General features: G+C 44.1%; 1 protein-coding gene across 2 annotated transcripts in view; it reads left to right on the top strand.

Moving 5' to 3' along the window:
- The window catches only part of RFTN1 (raftlin, lipid raft linker 1), a 205,397-nt gene that overhangs the window by 100,408 nt on the left and 87,761 nt on the right, over positions 1-17,228 (top strand). For both annotated transcript variants that reach the window (XM_012806319.2, XM_023513688.1), the window contains one exon: positions 3,789-3,897. In XM_012806319.2, the coding sequence (XP_012661773.1) occupies positions 3,789-3,897 (109 nt within the window). The remainder of the gene's footprint in view (positions 1-3,788; positions 3,898-17,228) is intronic.

Raw genomic sequence — 17,228 nt, 5'->3', positions numbered from 1 at the left:
AGGCGCCGAGCCGACAAGTATTTATTTAATGTTTTTTTTCTTGTTCACATTCAGTTTTGGCCTAAGTCCTACCACAGTAATAAGATATTAAAGAAATGAGGACTGTTTGGGATGACAAAAAAGTTCTGGAAATGGATAGTGATGAAGGTTGCACAAAACCCAGTAGTGATCGGGAAGCATATCTCATTGTTGGCTGTGCTGTTCTCAGAGTGCTTTTACTTAAGTGGAGAGTGTTTGGTGTTATATTTCAGAGAAGGTAGGCTGGGAGGCTTTCACTGGTTCTTAGCCCTGTATCTCCAGAAATGCATTGTGTTCTTTTTTCTCAGTGGTTAAGCCCATATTGGTCTGTCCTTTCCAGGAGTAGAAGCCATCTGGGAAAGTTTGGTGATTTCTTTATATTCTTTTCCAGGATGACTCAATGTCATGGCCTTTTGGAAAACCATAACTGGTATTTCCCACCTCCCCCCAGTAGGAGAGTGGCAAATGCCTGCTCAGCTGAGAGTTTCAAGTTGATCCTTCTACCTTAGAAACTTGAATGACTACAGAATATTTAGTCCCCTGTCCTGTAGTCTCTTAAATGGCCAAGTCATGGCCCATAAAGGCCACTTCTGTCTCCCAGGGTGGTCCCTGCCCCCCAGGACACTGAATACTCCTCACCTGACAGGGAGGGCTCTCAGGTGTATGACTAGATCTTGTGGGTTTGGGCCTATGCCTGGCCAATAGTGACTACCTTTTTCTGAGCATGGAGTGTCATTTTCCTTTTTAGGAAATATATTAGTCTTCTTCTTTTTTTAAAATATTAGTTTTCTAAGCTTTGTAATAAATGTATGACAAACTTAGTGGCTCAAAACAACATGCATTTATTATCTCACAGTTTCTGTAGTTGATCTGGGTTCTCTGCTTCCAGATCTCGTCAGGCTGCATTCCAGGTGTTAGCTGGGGCTGTGGTGTCATCAGAGGCTCAATTGAGGCAAAGTCCAAACATAGGACATTGATCCCCATTTTCTTGCAGCTCTTGGCCAAGGGCTGCCCACAGTTCCCTGCCATGAGACTCTCTAACATGGCAGCTTCCTCCTTCACAGCCAGTGAGAGAGTCTTTTGCTTTAGTCTGCTCAGCTGGGGTCTTGGAACATAATGCAATCTTGGCAGTGACACACCTCACCATTATCATAGTCCCAGGTTCTGACCCCACTTAGGGGTTAGGAGTCCTTAGTGGGCCCTTGTGGGGTCACTATAGGTGTGTTCTCCACAGCAACCATGGTTCCCCATCCCCCACCTCTACGGGGAGGAGCCTATAAACTCTGGGAGCCTATTGGGAAGTTCAGCTAGTGTATTTGATGCTGTTTCTCCAAGGATTAGTGGCAGGGAGAGAGTTTCTGCGTGACTGTGCCCTCCACCCAGCTCTTGCCACTGTCAGGCTACAGGGGCACCTCACAGAGTGATACTTCCAGGCTTGGCATCCGTCCTCAGAGGATTCAGAGGTCCTTTCCACCTCTTCTCTCCTTCAGTTACTCTCCAGTGTTACCACCCTTTCACTGCTGATTATGCAGTGAAGGCAAGGGGAACCCCTATTAGTTGCTCACCTGTTTCTTCAATATGCATTAAATTTGCTTTTTCTAGAAACAGTAGACTGAGATGTAATTTTTCATGGTTCATCTAGAAAATCTGTATTGCCTGTTTTTCTTGATCTTTCGCCCTCCATTCAGTTCAGATGTAACTGAGTTAATTATTTGATGAAATAAACCAGAGCTTCCTTTCTTGTAGAACTTTTTGTTTCAGAATGAAAGATGGTACTTGTTAGGTCCTGAATCAGTCTGGGCTGTGAGTTGCTTACAGACTTATCAAATTATAGCTTTACAGTCATCTTCGTTTTCATTCATTCTGTGAGTGTTATACTGCATAGATTCAGTGTTGACTTACTTTAAATGATTATGATTTTTCAATCTAATTTAAAATCTCAATGGATATTTATAAGGAACCTCCTATAGTCTGACATTAATCTCCATGTGACAGAGCAGCTGGGATTTTACATTTGATAATAGAATTCCCCTCCCCCACCTTGATCTTTGTTGTTTGAGACCTCACATAATACACATGATGGTGCGTCTTGGCCAAGATTTCTCTTTGAAAAGTCTGGAATTCTCTACTTTAGTTCCTCTTAATGTGTCTTTTGTTGGGGGGGGAAGGGGTGAGAACCGGAGTGTGAGCTCTAAATTTCAAGGCAAGAAGCCTAAGATTCAGAATTGGTTTATTCTTTTGGACTTAGTTTATTCCAGGCTTACCAATTTGGAATCAGTCTTTTCTTTCCTATTTCAAATGTACCCTACACCTCAAAGGATACGTTAGAGGGAAACATGAAATAAGAATAGACCATTAAAGTTTGCTAACCAAATCACAGCTGCACACCTGGGTAAACCAAATCCTCTTTCATTTTTTTCACTTTTAATTTTCATGTAAATCATACCCAGGTGGTTCCTGGTAGCATGAATTGCCTTTGATGCTACATAAGAATCTTAGAAATTTATTTAAAAATATTATAGCAAATATGCATTTAGAAATTGGTGAGAGACATGGGTCTCAGGAGTTCGGTGTGAAAGTGTCCACTTGATGGATTGTCTGGCCAGACTTTCTCTCACAGGGATTGACAGGGGGTCCTGGAAAGTGGGCTGCTCACTGGACAGCTCGCACAGAGTGACTGTGTATGTGGTGTGAGCCTGGAACAAAGAGCCCAGAGCTGGCCTCTTAATTTCCACTTCCCTCACCAGCCTCCCACAAGAGACAACACTGTCTGCCAGCCCTTAGCTACAGGCCCACCTCTTGCTGCCTTATGACTGGCTGGTCCAAAGAATCCCCTTCAAATTTTGACAACTTGTGGCTTCTAAGAGTTGCCCAAACCCATGTTATTGTCATAAAGGAGCCCTGCCAAGGAATGGCTGTGAAGTGGTAGAATGTCCTTTTAGTGACCGCTTTGCTGCTGGTCCTCCTGTGTGAGCACTGCTGTGCTCTGTGATGTACCGTGGGCAAGTTTGTGTGTCGGGCAAGGTGGAAAGCAGCTCCTTGCCCGCATGCATGCAGGGAAGACTCCACCCTGACTGCAAAACCGGAGGCCTTTACCTCAAGCAGCCCTTCAGTTCTCCCGTTTCCCCAGAATTTCTAACGTCTAGTTGCCTGATAATTTTTCTTTAGTTATCTTTTATTTTGATAGATTTGGCTAGATTGCTTTCTGTAGGGGTCAAACCCTTCTAAAGTCTTTAAAAAATTAATTTTTAATTTTCAAAGTGATATATGAATATATTCTCTTCATTTAAAAATGAAAAAAATTAGAGATTATAGCTAGAGTCACTTTGGATCCTAACCATCCCCACCCCCACCATCACCATGTAAACCCCAGTTCTTGTGTGGACCCTCCCACCTCCCAATCTGCTGTTACTGGTTTGATGCACATTTTGCTGGTTCTTTTCCTGTGCCCTGGCAGATCTAAACCAATGGGAAATAGAGATTACTGGAGTTTCTGTGTGTGTTGTTTAACTGTAGTATAAGCCATATTAAACCATCATTCTGTAATAAAGCCGTTTACATGGTGCTGTGTCTTGGAGGTCTTTCTGTGTTGTGTATCTATATATATTACTTGAGTTATTTACCATAAATTATGTTTTCAGCGATGTCTTTTTGGCAGTTACTGTCATGAAAGAATTCGGGGCTTAATGAAACATGTAGGGATTCTTTTTAAAAAAAAGTATTGTGCACAATCTTAATCTTTGTATACATATGCTTTTCTGCCTCTTCAGATCTCAGAAAAGCGATCTTCACAATGAAGGCTACATCTTGGAATTAGATTGCTGTTCCTCCTTAGACCACCTGACAGACCAAAAAATCATCCCAGAGTTCGTTAAGAAGGTAAGCACTCCAGTCAGGATTCGTCTGGACAGGTTTGCAGAGCGCTCAGCTGAGTGAACGAGCAGGGGAGCTGGCTTCCTCAGACATGCGAGAGGCTGTGGCAAGAACCATGACCTAAAGCTTTGGGTAGCGCCACGGAAGAGCAGTCTCTCCACAGTTGACTCTGGAACAGGGTGGCTTTCCCAAGCTCCCAGGCTGGTGGGACCCTGGATTCTGTCATTTAGAACTAAAATGGCATTAAAAGCTGACAGGTCGGCAGACCCACTGCCAGGACTCCTCTCAACCCCTCCAGATGGTGTGAGCCCTGAGATCCCACCTTCCTTTGTCTGTGGGTCTTCGTTGCTGCAGTCCCCTTCCTCTCAGCGTGGGAGCATGCCAGAGTCCTGTGGCCACTGGCGTGTGGTTGTACCAGGGAAGATTGCCTAGTTGCAGAGAATTCATATCTGCCCAGAAATGTATCTGGTTTTGAACTTTTCTTTATGCCATATGAGGTTTCATGCCTAACTGCAGGGTTTACTTGAATTTTAATGTGACATTTACTACAGAGAGAATGTCCTTGCCCAAACTGGGGCTGAGTTCATTGCTTGATCTTTTTCTTGTTGTCTTTTACCCATTCTTCCAAAGTAGTTGACAATTCCCCACCCTATTTAGGTGGTTGTGATTTGTTTGAGGTCCTTTCAGGGAATTCATTAACAAATATCATCAGTGGTCACCTGTGGGCCAGGCATAGTACTAGGTGCCTGCCTGCAGAGAACAAAATAGCTGTGGCCCCTCCCTTGGGAAGGTAGGCCCTGCTGGGTGGGGTGAGTGGGACCAGGCAGGCAGCATCTGGGGCTAAGGGGCAAGGGGACTTTGGGGATGTGGCTGTGGCTGCACCTGCACCAGGGCAGGCTGGGAAGCCCGCCCCACAGGAAACTGAGAGCCTGAGGCAGGCAGAATCCAAAGAAGGTCAGAGGGGAGGGAGGGGTAGGAGAATGGGTCAGGGAGATCCAAACTGGGCTGTAAAAACAACAAGAAGGCCCTGAGAGGACTTTTGCAGAAGTGTGAAATGATTAGATTGTCCCTTTAGAGGACATTTGTGTCTTTCTTGCCTCCTTCTTTTCAACATTTAAGGAGTGTTCAGGCCCTTGAGGCCTTGGAATAGCTGCTTGTGCATGGTGGGAGCCAAGAGCTGAGGACGAGAACTCAGATGATCTCTTAGGTCAAAATTTCTGGAAATTTTCCTAAGAATATGTAGCCTCTTTCTACGGTGGTAGAATTCAGATCATTATTTAAGAACTGGGAAAAAAATACAGTAGCTTTTGTTCACACATGCATAAGCCTGAGAGCATGTGTATTTTTGCAGCTCACATAGATATCTGTAGAAATAGGGCCATTTTCTTTGAATCACTACAAATAACTCCAACTAACTTGGGTAGTGACGCCTACAGGTGGAGTTTACCTCCTGATCTGAATACTTGGGGAAATATAATTTTAGAAATCGTTTTGTAATTAAGACTCAGATGCTTGGAATATTTGAGGGGGAAGTAGGAAAATCAAGTGATGAGGCTCTATTCATTCCATCTCATGTGCTCTTTTAAGAACACCTGAATTGGTGCCTTTGTCCCAACCAAACTAGATCATTGTGTGACTGACCCATTGCATTGGGCTCGTCTAGGGTCTTCAGGAAACAGCAGCCTGATTTATGGGATATTCAGATGCTGTGTTTCTGTAGCACCCAAGTAGAGATAGCTATCTGTCCAACAAAAGTATCTTCAAAGCTAGGATCTTTATGCCCCATGGGACATTATCTAGGTTTTTTTTTTTTTTTTTTTTTTTTTTTGAGACAGAGCCTCAAGCTGTCCCCCTGGGTAGAGTGTCGTAGCATTACAGCTCACAGTAACCTCCAACTCCTGGGCTCAAGCGAGTCTCCTGCCTCCGCCTCCCAAGTAGCTGGGACCACAGGCTCCCACCACAACGCCCGGCCATCTTTTGGTTGCAGCCGTCATTGTTGTTTTTGGCAGGTCCGGGCTGGGGATTCGAACCTGCCACCTTAGGTGTACGTGGCTGGTGCCTTAGCCGGTTGAGCTATAGGCGCCGAGCCGATTATCTAGGTTTTATTTAACTTTTTTACTCTTATCCTGGCATGGATATGTGTGTGTACATCAATATATGTGTGTATGCTGATTTGTTTGGTAATTTGTTAAATATATGGTTGACATGTGCTCATTCTATAGCTGTATAATAAGTCCTTACTTAACATCATGGTTGATAAGCCACATGATATACAGCATGCCCTCAGCAAGGTTTTATTCAACATCAGTTCACTATAATGTTTTTGTTTGTTTGATTTTTGAGACACAGTCTTGCTCATTGTCATGCCAATGTAGTGGCATCATCTAGCTCACTGCAACCTTTAACTGCTGAGCTCAGGTGATCCTCTTGCCTCAGCCTCCTGAGTAGCCAAGACTACAGGTGCCTGCCACTACTCCCCATTATAATGTTGATGAGAAAAAAATTAATTTTGTTATCTGTTGTTTTATAGTCAGAGTTTCCAAGAACCTGTCGGCAATGTTGAGGGCTTTCTGTACAAGAATTCTGTTTTTAACATTTTGAAAGTGTTACACTTTAAAGTCATCTTGGATGTGCCATGCCCTTGGTCTTTCAAAACATTATTGGACACAGACTAGAGTCAACTCACACACTAGGGCAGCACTGAGATTTCTGAACTGGAGTTTGTCTCTGGGTATGTGTCCCACAGTCTCTTCTTTCTGTTCCTCTGAGCAGAAAGGTGGTTTATACTGGGGCCAGGTATGTTAAGGTTGCCCCACCGTTACCCCCTGCTGTCCATGGATGAGGGGTGGACTGGGGAGGACCCAGCATTTCTGGCTGTTGGTGAGACAGCTGCCATGAACAACCAGGAGAGGAGAGACAAAACAATGGGACGAGGCTCCCTTCCCTCTGATCCTCTATTCTTTTGCTGGATGTGATTTCTAGAGAAAACCCCACCTCTGTGTTTAAAGAGCAGAGGGTACCTGAATAGCTTGCTCCTGGATCTGTGGCTATTCCAACTAATGCCAGAATTTTATATGTGTAAATTTTTCTGTCATCACTTAGGTAAAAGACCATAGGCGCTTCCCAGGAAGACATATACTAAAAACCACTGGTGTTTTTTCATTGTAAATATGTAATGAATAGCTTGGGCCCTATTTCTATCCTTGTAATGGTGACACTTGTTAATTGCCATTCAGTTAGGCCAGGATGAAGCTGTGTCATTGGTTGCTACAGCTTGCAGTCATTACTTTTTTATCTAGGTCATTATTTTGTGTGAAATAATGGCTCCTGTTCCTGTGACAAGTAGATTTGTCTTAGGATGAGATGGTAATTAACTCATTTTGTCATTGTACCATCATGCAGGATAAGCTCATATTCTTCTGTGCACATTAGAATTAAACTCAAACCAATTGGACTTTTTTTCATAAGAACAATGCCCTCGTATTATTTTTCCAGCAAATGTTTTAAATTAGTAGAACCTCTGGGTAGAGGGCATAGATAGGAGGAGAGAGAACAGATTTTATTATTTCCCTCAATTAGGAAAAATAGAGTCATTTGTAATTATGTCGTGTAAAATTAGCTGAAGAGGCCATAATTTACAGCTTCTCTCCATCATGACTTTTCACAGAGGGTGAGGGGAGCTAGGTAAAGATGACTGTGTTCCTTTCAGTGTGGTCCTCAGATTTCTCCGAGGGCTTTGGCTGGTCAGATGAAATCTGGGTTACTGCATTTTGTTTTTCTTGCAGTATCCCACTGTGCTCCATCCAGCTGGCCCTTATGTAAATTATTTGTCATGGACCACAGAACATTTAAAATGCAGAGTTATGGGCAGACTTGTTTTCTAACTCCTAGAGCTGAGCGCTCAAGGGATGAAGAGTTTTGAGGCTGTGGAGGGGAAAGGTGCTGCCAGAATTCCTTTGGGACAGAGGCATAGTGCATCAGCTACATTGGGGAGCTGTCTGTGTGGCAGGCAGGGCAGTGGGGGCCCTCTGGGATTTCCCACTACTCAGCATTCCCAGAGGACTGTAAAGAAGGCAGAGTGGTCCATAATGAAGAGCCTACATTCTCATTTTAAAATTGCTATACATTCTTTGGAGTTTCTTGGGAAAGATCTGACATGTTTGGAAAGCACTTGAAGTTTTCAGAGTTGTGGTGCACATTTTCTGGTGTGTGCTTGACAATTGTTATATTCCTGAGGCCAGACTGGCAGTGATATCTCCCTCCTAGACACAAGGAAACTAAGCTCAGAGGGGCTGACGGCTTTGCCTGATTGCTGGGACTGCTAAGTGATGGAGCCTGGATTAGACTCTCCATAGGAGAGGTACATGAATGGGTAGCCAGGAGCTTTGGAGCTGCGCTCAAGAAAGCTCCTTGGCCACTTGGGTTCGGGAGGGCTGTGGAGAGGTTTGGTAGGAATGAGGTCTCTGCAAAGCAAGGGACTGACCCTTGAGGAGGCTGAGGGGTCAGGCAGGCAATACCATTGCTGATAGGGACAGCATGGAATGAGGCCCAGGGCTAAGGAAGAGCCCAGCCCCATTTGGCTGCAGTGTGGGATGGACAAAGGCCAGAAGCCTGTTCAGGGTGGGGTTCTTTTGATTACATGGAGCAGAGCCCTACTCAGGTGAGGTCAGGTGGGTTTACTATAAGGATACTGAGAATGACATGGAGCCCCAGGGTAGAAATACAAAAAAAGCAAAAAATAAAACAATAAAAATAAAGATTGGCACCTCTCTCTCTCTTTCTCTTTCTATATGGTAAACTGCTGGGCCCATATTTATGCATCTATAGGTTTATTTAAATTTAAAATGAAGTTTTACTCCACAGAGAGAATCCTTGTTATGTGCCAGTCCCCATGCAGAGGCACGTTCTGTGCACTATACCCTGAGCCCTCATCATACCTCTGTGAAGGCTTATTTCCATTTGACAGCTAAAGAAACAGAGGCACAGAGAGGCTATGCAGTTATCCCAAAGTTATAACTGTGAATGGCAGAACTAGAATCTGAACCCCCCTATTAGACCCAGAGTACATGTTCGTGGCCATTGGCCATGCTGCCTCTTCTGCATAGCTTGTCTCTGCAGGCACTGACCCTGAGGTTGGTCATAGGAGGCAGTGTGTGTAACCCTTGTCTGGTAGGGAGCTGGGTTTGAAGCATCTTGACGGCCTTCTCTCAGTGAAGACCCCAGGTCTCCTTGCCCAGGCTCTCCTGATAGAAGGGGAGAGGGCCACATTTGCTGTCCAGGCAAGACTTGGGGGCCTTGGCCCTCAGCTCAGGGTTCTGTTCCTGAGATTCACTCCCTTGTATGATGGACATTGTTAGGTCTGTCTAGTTGTTCCCTGATACCCCAGTTCCCAGTGTCAAGAATGAGCACTGGTACCAAGTTGAGCCGATGATGACAGAGTGACCTTGGATACAGACCAGTCCCACACAAATAGTTAATTTCAGGAAAAAGAAAGAAGCTACACAAAGTGAAAATACGTTCCAGAGAGAGGAACAGGTCAGTCTCAGGAGTGGAGAAAGACCCCCATGTCTGAGCACATGCTGCTTTTTATGGGCTCACTAGTTTGTCCCACCTTGCTTCTGGCAGGATTGGTGGCTATTTTCTACCTCTGAGGTGATTGGCAATTGGGTTATAGTGTATCTAACTGATTATATAACAAGTTGGTTATCTAATAATTACCCTTTCTAAGCATGTGTCTTCCCGTAGAATCCTTCATGAAAGCTCTACCCATGCGTTGCTAATCAGATGATAATAAGCCCTAGATCAGTTAAAGGTCACTAGGAACCCCTCACTATGTGTGTTCCTACAAGGGAACAGTTCCAAGCCACAATTTGGTTCCTCCTCTCAGCCCTTAGGCACTTCCTTGGCACCTGTTCACTGTCCACCAGACCTCACAGAGAACATAAAAACCATAAAAACCATAAGTTTGCCTTTCTGTGGGCCACTGAGCCTTTACAATGAAGGCAGTTGAGGGAGGCCAGGGCACACTTCTGCCTTGCCCTTTGGGGGCAGGAGGCCTGGTCAGAAACTCAATGGCCTGGGTTATGCTAGATGCACTGCCCTTCAGAAAACCAAATGATGCTGCTTATGCTTTAACCTAAAGAAAGGAACCTGACAGGTTAGTAAAATCCTTATGGCTCCTTTTAACAACAGAGAATATCCTGGATTTCCAGGATGATGAAGCTTTGCCTGTGGTGTATAAATGACTCATCGTTTACTTTCTGGCTGATTGTTAAGTATTCAGAGCTTCATTTCTACAAGTGCAGTACAGAGAGTCTGATTTTAATTAGTGCAAGATGTCAATTCAGAATGAAAAGAAAATTATGCTAAAAAGGCTTCCCTGTCCTCACTGCGACCCCACCCACCCCCAAACCAAGAGAATGGTGACATTTAAAAGCACACATCTGGTGAGAGTGGGCATGGGGGGAACCATGAAGGTGTAAAATGGGGTGTCATCTAGCAGCGAGCATGCCCTCAGTGTGGAAGACCATGGGCTGGGGGGACCGGCACAGGCCTCTCTGGGGACCAGGGGTGTCCTACTCACTGCTGCGTCTTCAGGACTTAATAAATTATTTGTCGAGCTAGTGAATGAATTAAAAGAGAAATTCACAGGAAGGATCATTAAAAATTTATGTCATCAAGAGGGGGAGAGAGGAGCCTAAGATGACACTTCAGTGCCTCAGGTGTGAGGACAGAGACCACGCAGCATGGGGAGCCACGTGGGGTGGAGAGATAAGGAGAGTGGTGATGGTCCTGTGGAGACAGACAAGTCAGGGGGACACTTGAGGAACATTCCAGAAGGCAGCTGTGGTTGTTGGGCTGGAACTCACGAGAAGGCTGGCATAGAGATGCAGTTTTCTGAGGTGCGTACTCCCAGGCCCTCGGGGCCAGGTGGGTAAGGACAGTGAAGAAGCAGTCATCTGGGTGGGCAGCAGCACTACTTAGCATCAGCCCCTTGTTCCCTGGTGGAAATACGGCCCCAGCATCACAGGATCTCCTGTTCGGTTGAGCAGTTGGTTTGTCTTGTTTTAGAGAAGTTAAAATGTTTCTGTTTTCTTGTGAAGTTTCTTGGTTTTTTAATGTGAACAGATAACTTTAAAAAACTGCAGGATCTAGGGCAGCACCTGTGACTCAGTGGGTAGGGCACCGGCCCCATATACCGAGGGTGGCGGGTTCAAACCTGGCCCCGGCCAAACTGCAACAAAAAAAATAGCAGGGTGTTGTGCAGGCGCCTGTAGTCACGGCTGCTTGGGAGGCTGAGGCAAGAGAATCGCCTAACCCCAGGAGTTGGAGGTTGCTGTGAGCTGTGTGACACCACAGTACTCTACTGAGGGCGATAAAGTTGAGACTCTGTCTCTACAAACAAACAAACAACAACAAAAACAAAAACAACTAGAGGATCTAGACCAGCATGTCTCAAGCTCTCTGTGATGAAGGACCAGTTTTCCCCCAATTTATTATGGAAGGATACTTCTGTAAAATCCAGAGAAGAAAGAAATAACTTTTACAAAGTAGGGGGAGAAAGGGAAAAGTGTGACACTACAAAATCTGTGGGCAGAGCATGCACGCTTCCAGAAGAGATGGGAGAATAGTATCAAAAGTAGGGAAGAGGTCAGATCAGCCTGGCCCTCTGGGTTTGGTCACCGGAGTCCCCTGATAAATCTTCAAGAGCTTTTGTTGTGCTGTGGAACAGGCAGAGGTCTTCCTGCTGTGGGTTTAAGAGTAAATGTGTTTAGGAGCTAGGAAATAGTTTTAAAGAGGAGATTTGAGCATTTTTGACAGTTGAAAGTTACTAGTTCAGTGGACCCCAGAGGTGACAAAAAATGGAGGCAGGTCCCAGTGGGGCGGGGCCATAGAGGGCCATAGGCTGCTTCCCCTGAGGCTGGGGAGGAGGGAGAGGCTTAGATAGGTTTAGATATTCCTAGTGGAGGAAAATAGTGGAGCTGCTGCTTGGAGGCCGTTGTTTTCTTAGGAAGTTCTTCTCCCACCCTGGCCGCTCTTGATCTTCTGTCCTCCTGCTATTTTTATTGGCATGGGATCTTCCTGTTCTGTCCAGAGAGGTTAGCTGAAGTTAATTTAAGCCTGGGGGAAGGGTGGGGTTCATCTGCTTGTCTTGATCACTCCCCCCCAAAAGGAGATACATCTGGTGCTTCATTTTCTCCGCTGCAGGAACGTACAACCTAGTACTGGTGTGTTTGGTTTCTTTCATGTCTCTTTGAACAGATCTTTGAGGGCTGCTATGTGATCTGAGAATATTTTATGAGCTGGGCCTGGTAATTTTCCTGGTCCCGTGAAACCTAAGAGTCCAGTTCAGGACACAGACATGAAGCAGATAGGCACACAGTGGATGTGTGATCACAGAGAGGTGTGCACTCTCAGGGAGATCACAGCAAGGGCCCACCCCTAGGCTGGCAGTGGCAGGTGTGGTCCAGGAGGAAATGTTTGCAAGGAGATGTGAGGGCCAGCAGGGGAGGCAGGTGGAGGTGGTGGGTACTGGAACAGCTTAGACAAGGTTTGTGGGGACTGAGGGAGCGTATTTGTTTGAGGGACAGAAAGGAAGTCACTGTGAGTGAGTGAAGGCTTTGGGCCAGGTTAACAGCAGAGCCCACAGCTGTTTATTCTAAATGCAGTGGAAAGCACTGGGAGGTTTTAAGGAACAGCTGGAGAATGATTCCAAGTCTACATTTTGGAAAGATCAGAATGGCTTCAGGGCAGTGTCTGGATTTGGGGGCAGGGGTGGATGTGCTTAGAGCCCTGTTGGAGTTGCTCTTGTGAATGCTTAGATACAGTAGCTTAGCCTTGATGGGGGAGTGGGCTGGAGAGGTGGGCGGGTTTGAGGAAGACTAAGCCAGAGAGGAAGGGGCCATGATGGTTTGGATTATGCTGCTGAATGAACTGAGTTCTTTGCTGTGATGAGGAAGGCTGCAGAATGGGCCATAGTTTCTGCCTGGCAGATGGTAGCTGAAACTGTGGTCATGAAAGAAACGTCCTGGGAAGGAAGGGAGGGTATAAAGGAAGAGGGACTAGGACTGAGCTCTGGGGAATTCCAGAATGTACCACAGAGCAGAGCAAAGAGACTGAAAGTCATTGGCCAGAGAAGTTGGAGGGAAACTAGGAAAGTGTAGCTGATGGAAGCCAAGGGAAGAGAGGCTGTTTCAGCAGGGAGTGGGGAGGGGCATGGGGGGTGTGGGCTGTTGGGGGTGTGTGTCTGTCTACCTTGTCAATGTCCCTTAGGTTAGATCAGAAACAGCCATTGCTGCACTGGTCTTGAAGCCACTGACAACCTCCATAGAAGCTGTTTTGGTGGCCTCTCCCCTCCCAGTACGTATTTTTACAAGGCCTGATCCACACTGTCTTTGGGTTACGATGAAAAACCACTGCCCTTCACCCTTAGAACTCATGTGTGTCTTATTGCTGGGATAGTTCTGGGGGATTATTTATTTATTTCATTTAAAAATTTAAGATATTCTTTTTCCCCCATAGCTTTGCTGAAGTATCTTCATTGTTCTTAATGTAATTTTTTATTAAGCAACAGAATGTTAATATTTTGTAGCAGGAAACTGACGCAGACAGAAGACTCCAGGCACCAGTTGATTAGGGGAAGCGGGTTTATTCGGCCGGGGGTACTCGTAACACCTGCATGTTTCCAAAACTGAGCCCCTGACTCAATCTCTTGCCTCTCTTTTATCCAGTTTTCAGGGTGGGAGTGCACGTGAGGGTCATAAAACAGAGAGAGACATGACATCATCCTCAAGGTCCCGGGCTCAAGGGGGAAGGTCAGATTCGCCCTTGAGACCGGTTGGACCACCTGCCCTCAAAGGCAACAGAAACCTAAGGAAGTTACTAGGTTACAATCTAGGCCCCAGTGTATGTCAAGGAAGAAACATAAGACAACAGAAACCCCTGCGGCTTGGCTGAGGCCTACACAGGGTGGCTAGGACAGATTCTTTTAGTTCTGCTTTTACTTTCTTGCCTCAATTTGACTAGGGGATTAGAACTTGCCTGTGTAGAGCATAGCAATTTAATGTGATTTTTAGCATTTGGAGCATGTATCACATGAAAAAAAAATAAGATGTGGAATAATAATAATAAAAGAACTTAATTAAAAAAAATTACTTGGAATCCTTGAGTATGTCATTTAGATGGGCACAGAATAGACAGGTGGGCTTTTCCTGGCCCCATAGACAGCCTGCAGCCATAAGACTGTGCTTCTTTGTGGTCTCTGCAGAGAATTTGCCTTAAATCCAAGAAAATAGAATCTATTTTAGAGGGTGGGAGCAGGCAAATGACACTAGAAGAAGTTGAAGGTAAACATAGGAAGGTGGCAGCTCTGTGCCCATCAGTGCTTTGTTCCAGGGAGAAATTAGGCCTGGGAGGAACACAGCTCAGGTAACTTCCTGGTCTCATGGATGTCCACTCTGTTTCACTTGTTGGTAGGAGGTTGATGGTACAAAGTTCACATAACTTTGCTTGAGGCCTGGTGTTTGACTTGTGGCCAACCTGGGATCTCTTGAAGTGAGGGGTGAGTGGCTGGTTCTCCAGGACACAGCTGTGGCCATCAGGCACCTGGATGTTATCTTGTTCCTATGCCATTGAGGTGGGTCCCCAAGGAATCTGGCAGTAGATAGGCTGCGGTCAGCACCAGCTTCAAATTCCTATTGCCTCTGAAACATGCTTGCTTATAGCAGATAGCAATGTTCCTTTGTGGCTGAAGGGAAAACCAAAAGGGCTGAAGATTTTGAGTTTCTTCCTTCTAAGCCAATGCATTTTGATATGTGCCCTCCCAGGATGTTCCACGGTAGAAGAGTTTCTGTAGTCCAGTATGTCTGGGAAGCATCACAAGCCCTCTTGGACAGTCATGACGCTCCTTGGAAAAGTCAAGGCACTGAAAATGTCTGTAATAAGAAACCTGCTTACTTAATTTGACATTTTCTAAATGTAGTTTGAGAACTTTCCCCTTGATTCTCTGCATTCCCCAAATACCTATCGATATTATGGACCATACTTTGGAAAATGCAGTAAATTAATGGGGAATGCATTGACTACTCACCAACCATGGAAAATCACTGGTAGTCAATGGAGGGTGGGGTTAGTTTCCTCTCTTTTTATTTTAAATTTGTTTTTAAATTTTTACTTATTATTTACTTTTTATTGTACAGCATGTATTTAAGGTGTACAAATACACAGTGTTGATATACACAGTGAAATGGTTACTATAGTTGGGCAAATACGTCCATCGTCTTGTGCAGTTACTCTTTTCTGTGTGTGGTAGGGGCTCCTCAAATGTACGCTCTTAGCAAATTTCTAGCATATAGTACACTATTATTAAGTATAATCCTCATGTTGTACCTTAGATCTCTAGTCTTATTCATCCTACGTATCTACAACTTTGTGTAATCATCTCCCCATTTTGTCCTCCTGCCCCTGGCGACCACTGTTTTGTTCTGTTTCTGTATTTTTGACCTTTTTAAAAGATTCCATATATAAGTGAGATTGTATAGTACCAGTCTTTTTCTTTCTCTGTCTGGTTTATTTCACTTAGCATGTCCCTAGGTTAATGCATATTTTAATTGCAGGATCTCCTTTGTTAAGGCTGAATAATATTCCATTGTGTGTGTGCACACGTGTGTGCACTATATACTCGACAAATTTTATCCCACTCATCTGTTGACAGGTTTTCTTCTCTTTTTAAAATGGGTTGCCAATACTATCGCCAGCTGTGTACAGAATTGCTATATGCTGCAGTGTCTAGTATTTTATTTTATTTTCTTGGTTCCGTTAACAAGTCCTTCTGGCCCAGACCCTTGGTATAACTGTGTTTTCTAATCCTCACTCAAACCTCTAACAGAAGGAAGATTTGGAACAGAGCAATTAAAATCTCCCTCCTCTCTTTTGTCCCCCTGGAAAGACATGTGCTCGGCACCTCTGCCATTCTTCTTGCTTCCTTAATAACAGATATGGCAACACATAGTCAGCAAAAACTAGGTCAATTGGATTTGTTGACAGCTGTGGAATCACAGATAGCATTTGCTGTGCTGTCTGGGTCAGTCTCAGCTAATCTAACTGTGTCTTAAAAGATGCACTAGCTTCTCTCCACCCCCAGCCCCTGTCCTTTCTGCTGTCTCCTGTTTCTCCCCACTCCTGGACTTTTTCTAACATAGTTGTTAATCAGATTTTCAAATATACCATTTTTCCCCCAGCTTTGATTTCTCTTTTATCTCTCCCCTAAGGTCTCTGATCAAAAGCGACATTTTACTCCTTAGTAGTTCTGTCTAGTAGAAATATAAAGTGTACCACCTATGCATATTTTAAATTGTCTAATAGCCACATTAAAAAGTAAAAAAAAAAAAAAGAAATTAATTTTAGTATTATATTTTATTTAACCCAGTATATCCAAAATAGTATCCTTTCAACATGTGGTGTGAGGTATTCTTTTTAACCAACTAAATCTTCAAAATCTGGCGTCACTTGAATCCTATCTCAGTTCGGTTGCTAAATTTTTAGGAGTTAACGTGAAATATCCTACAAAATGAAGTTTTAAAACTTAAAATTAAATACTGTTAAAACTTCAACTCCTTGGCCTCACAAGCCACATTTTATTATAGGTACTTGCTAGCTACATGTGGCTAATGGCTACTGCCTTGGACAGTATAGTTATATAGAATTCATTTATTTAAACAGTTTTTAGTTTTCTGTATTTCCTAAGTTGACACAAATGACTTGTGATTATGAGAGTTGTCAGTTACAAGGGGAGGTGGAGTACAGAACATTTGTGCCTAAAGATAAAGTAACTGAAGAAAATCTCCTATCTTCCCCATGAAAAAATTCAAAACACTGTTTGGTGGTAACTTTAGCTTACAACTTTTTAGGAATATATTTGAAAGAATTAAATTTCTGCTTATAATAATTAGTTGTATGCGCATGTTTTAAATTAGATAAAATATATAGATTTGGAAATAGTGCTTTCCCCTCATCTTTGCCTCTCATGAAACAATTTCATTCCTAAACGACTTTTTTCATGCATCATTGCATTCAATGTCTTTATCAGCACCAGGCTGATTTGGGGGGCCATCTAGCACAGGTTTCAAGCCCATCCTATTTGCTTTCACCCAAATTGTTTGGGATTCAGCACTTTTAAAATTCATGAATGATGCTATCTCTTGAAACTATCCTAAGTCATAAGTGCTCATTCATTTAACATTAGAATAGTTGTTTTTTTCTTCTCCAGATCATACTTGAATAAGAAATCTCCATAATGGAACCACTTACTCTGCATTGCACTAAAAAAAAAAAAAAAA

Source organism: Otolemur garnettii, unplaced genomic scaffold, assembly GCF_000181295.1.
Source record: "Otolemur garnettii isolate 467f Iridium unplaced genomic scaffold, OtoGar3 scaffold00002, whole genome shotgun sequence".
Taxonomy (NCBI): domain Eukaryota; kingdom Metazoa; phylum Chordata; class Mammalia; order Primates; family Galagidae; genus Otolemur; species Otolemur garnettii.
Note: the sequence above shows the minus strand (reverse complement) of the source record. Positions and strands in the feature narration are given on the sequence as shown.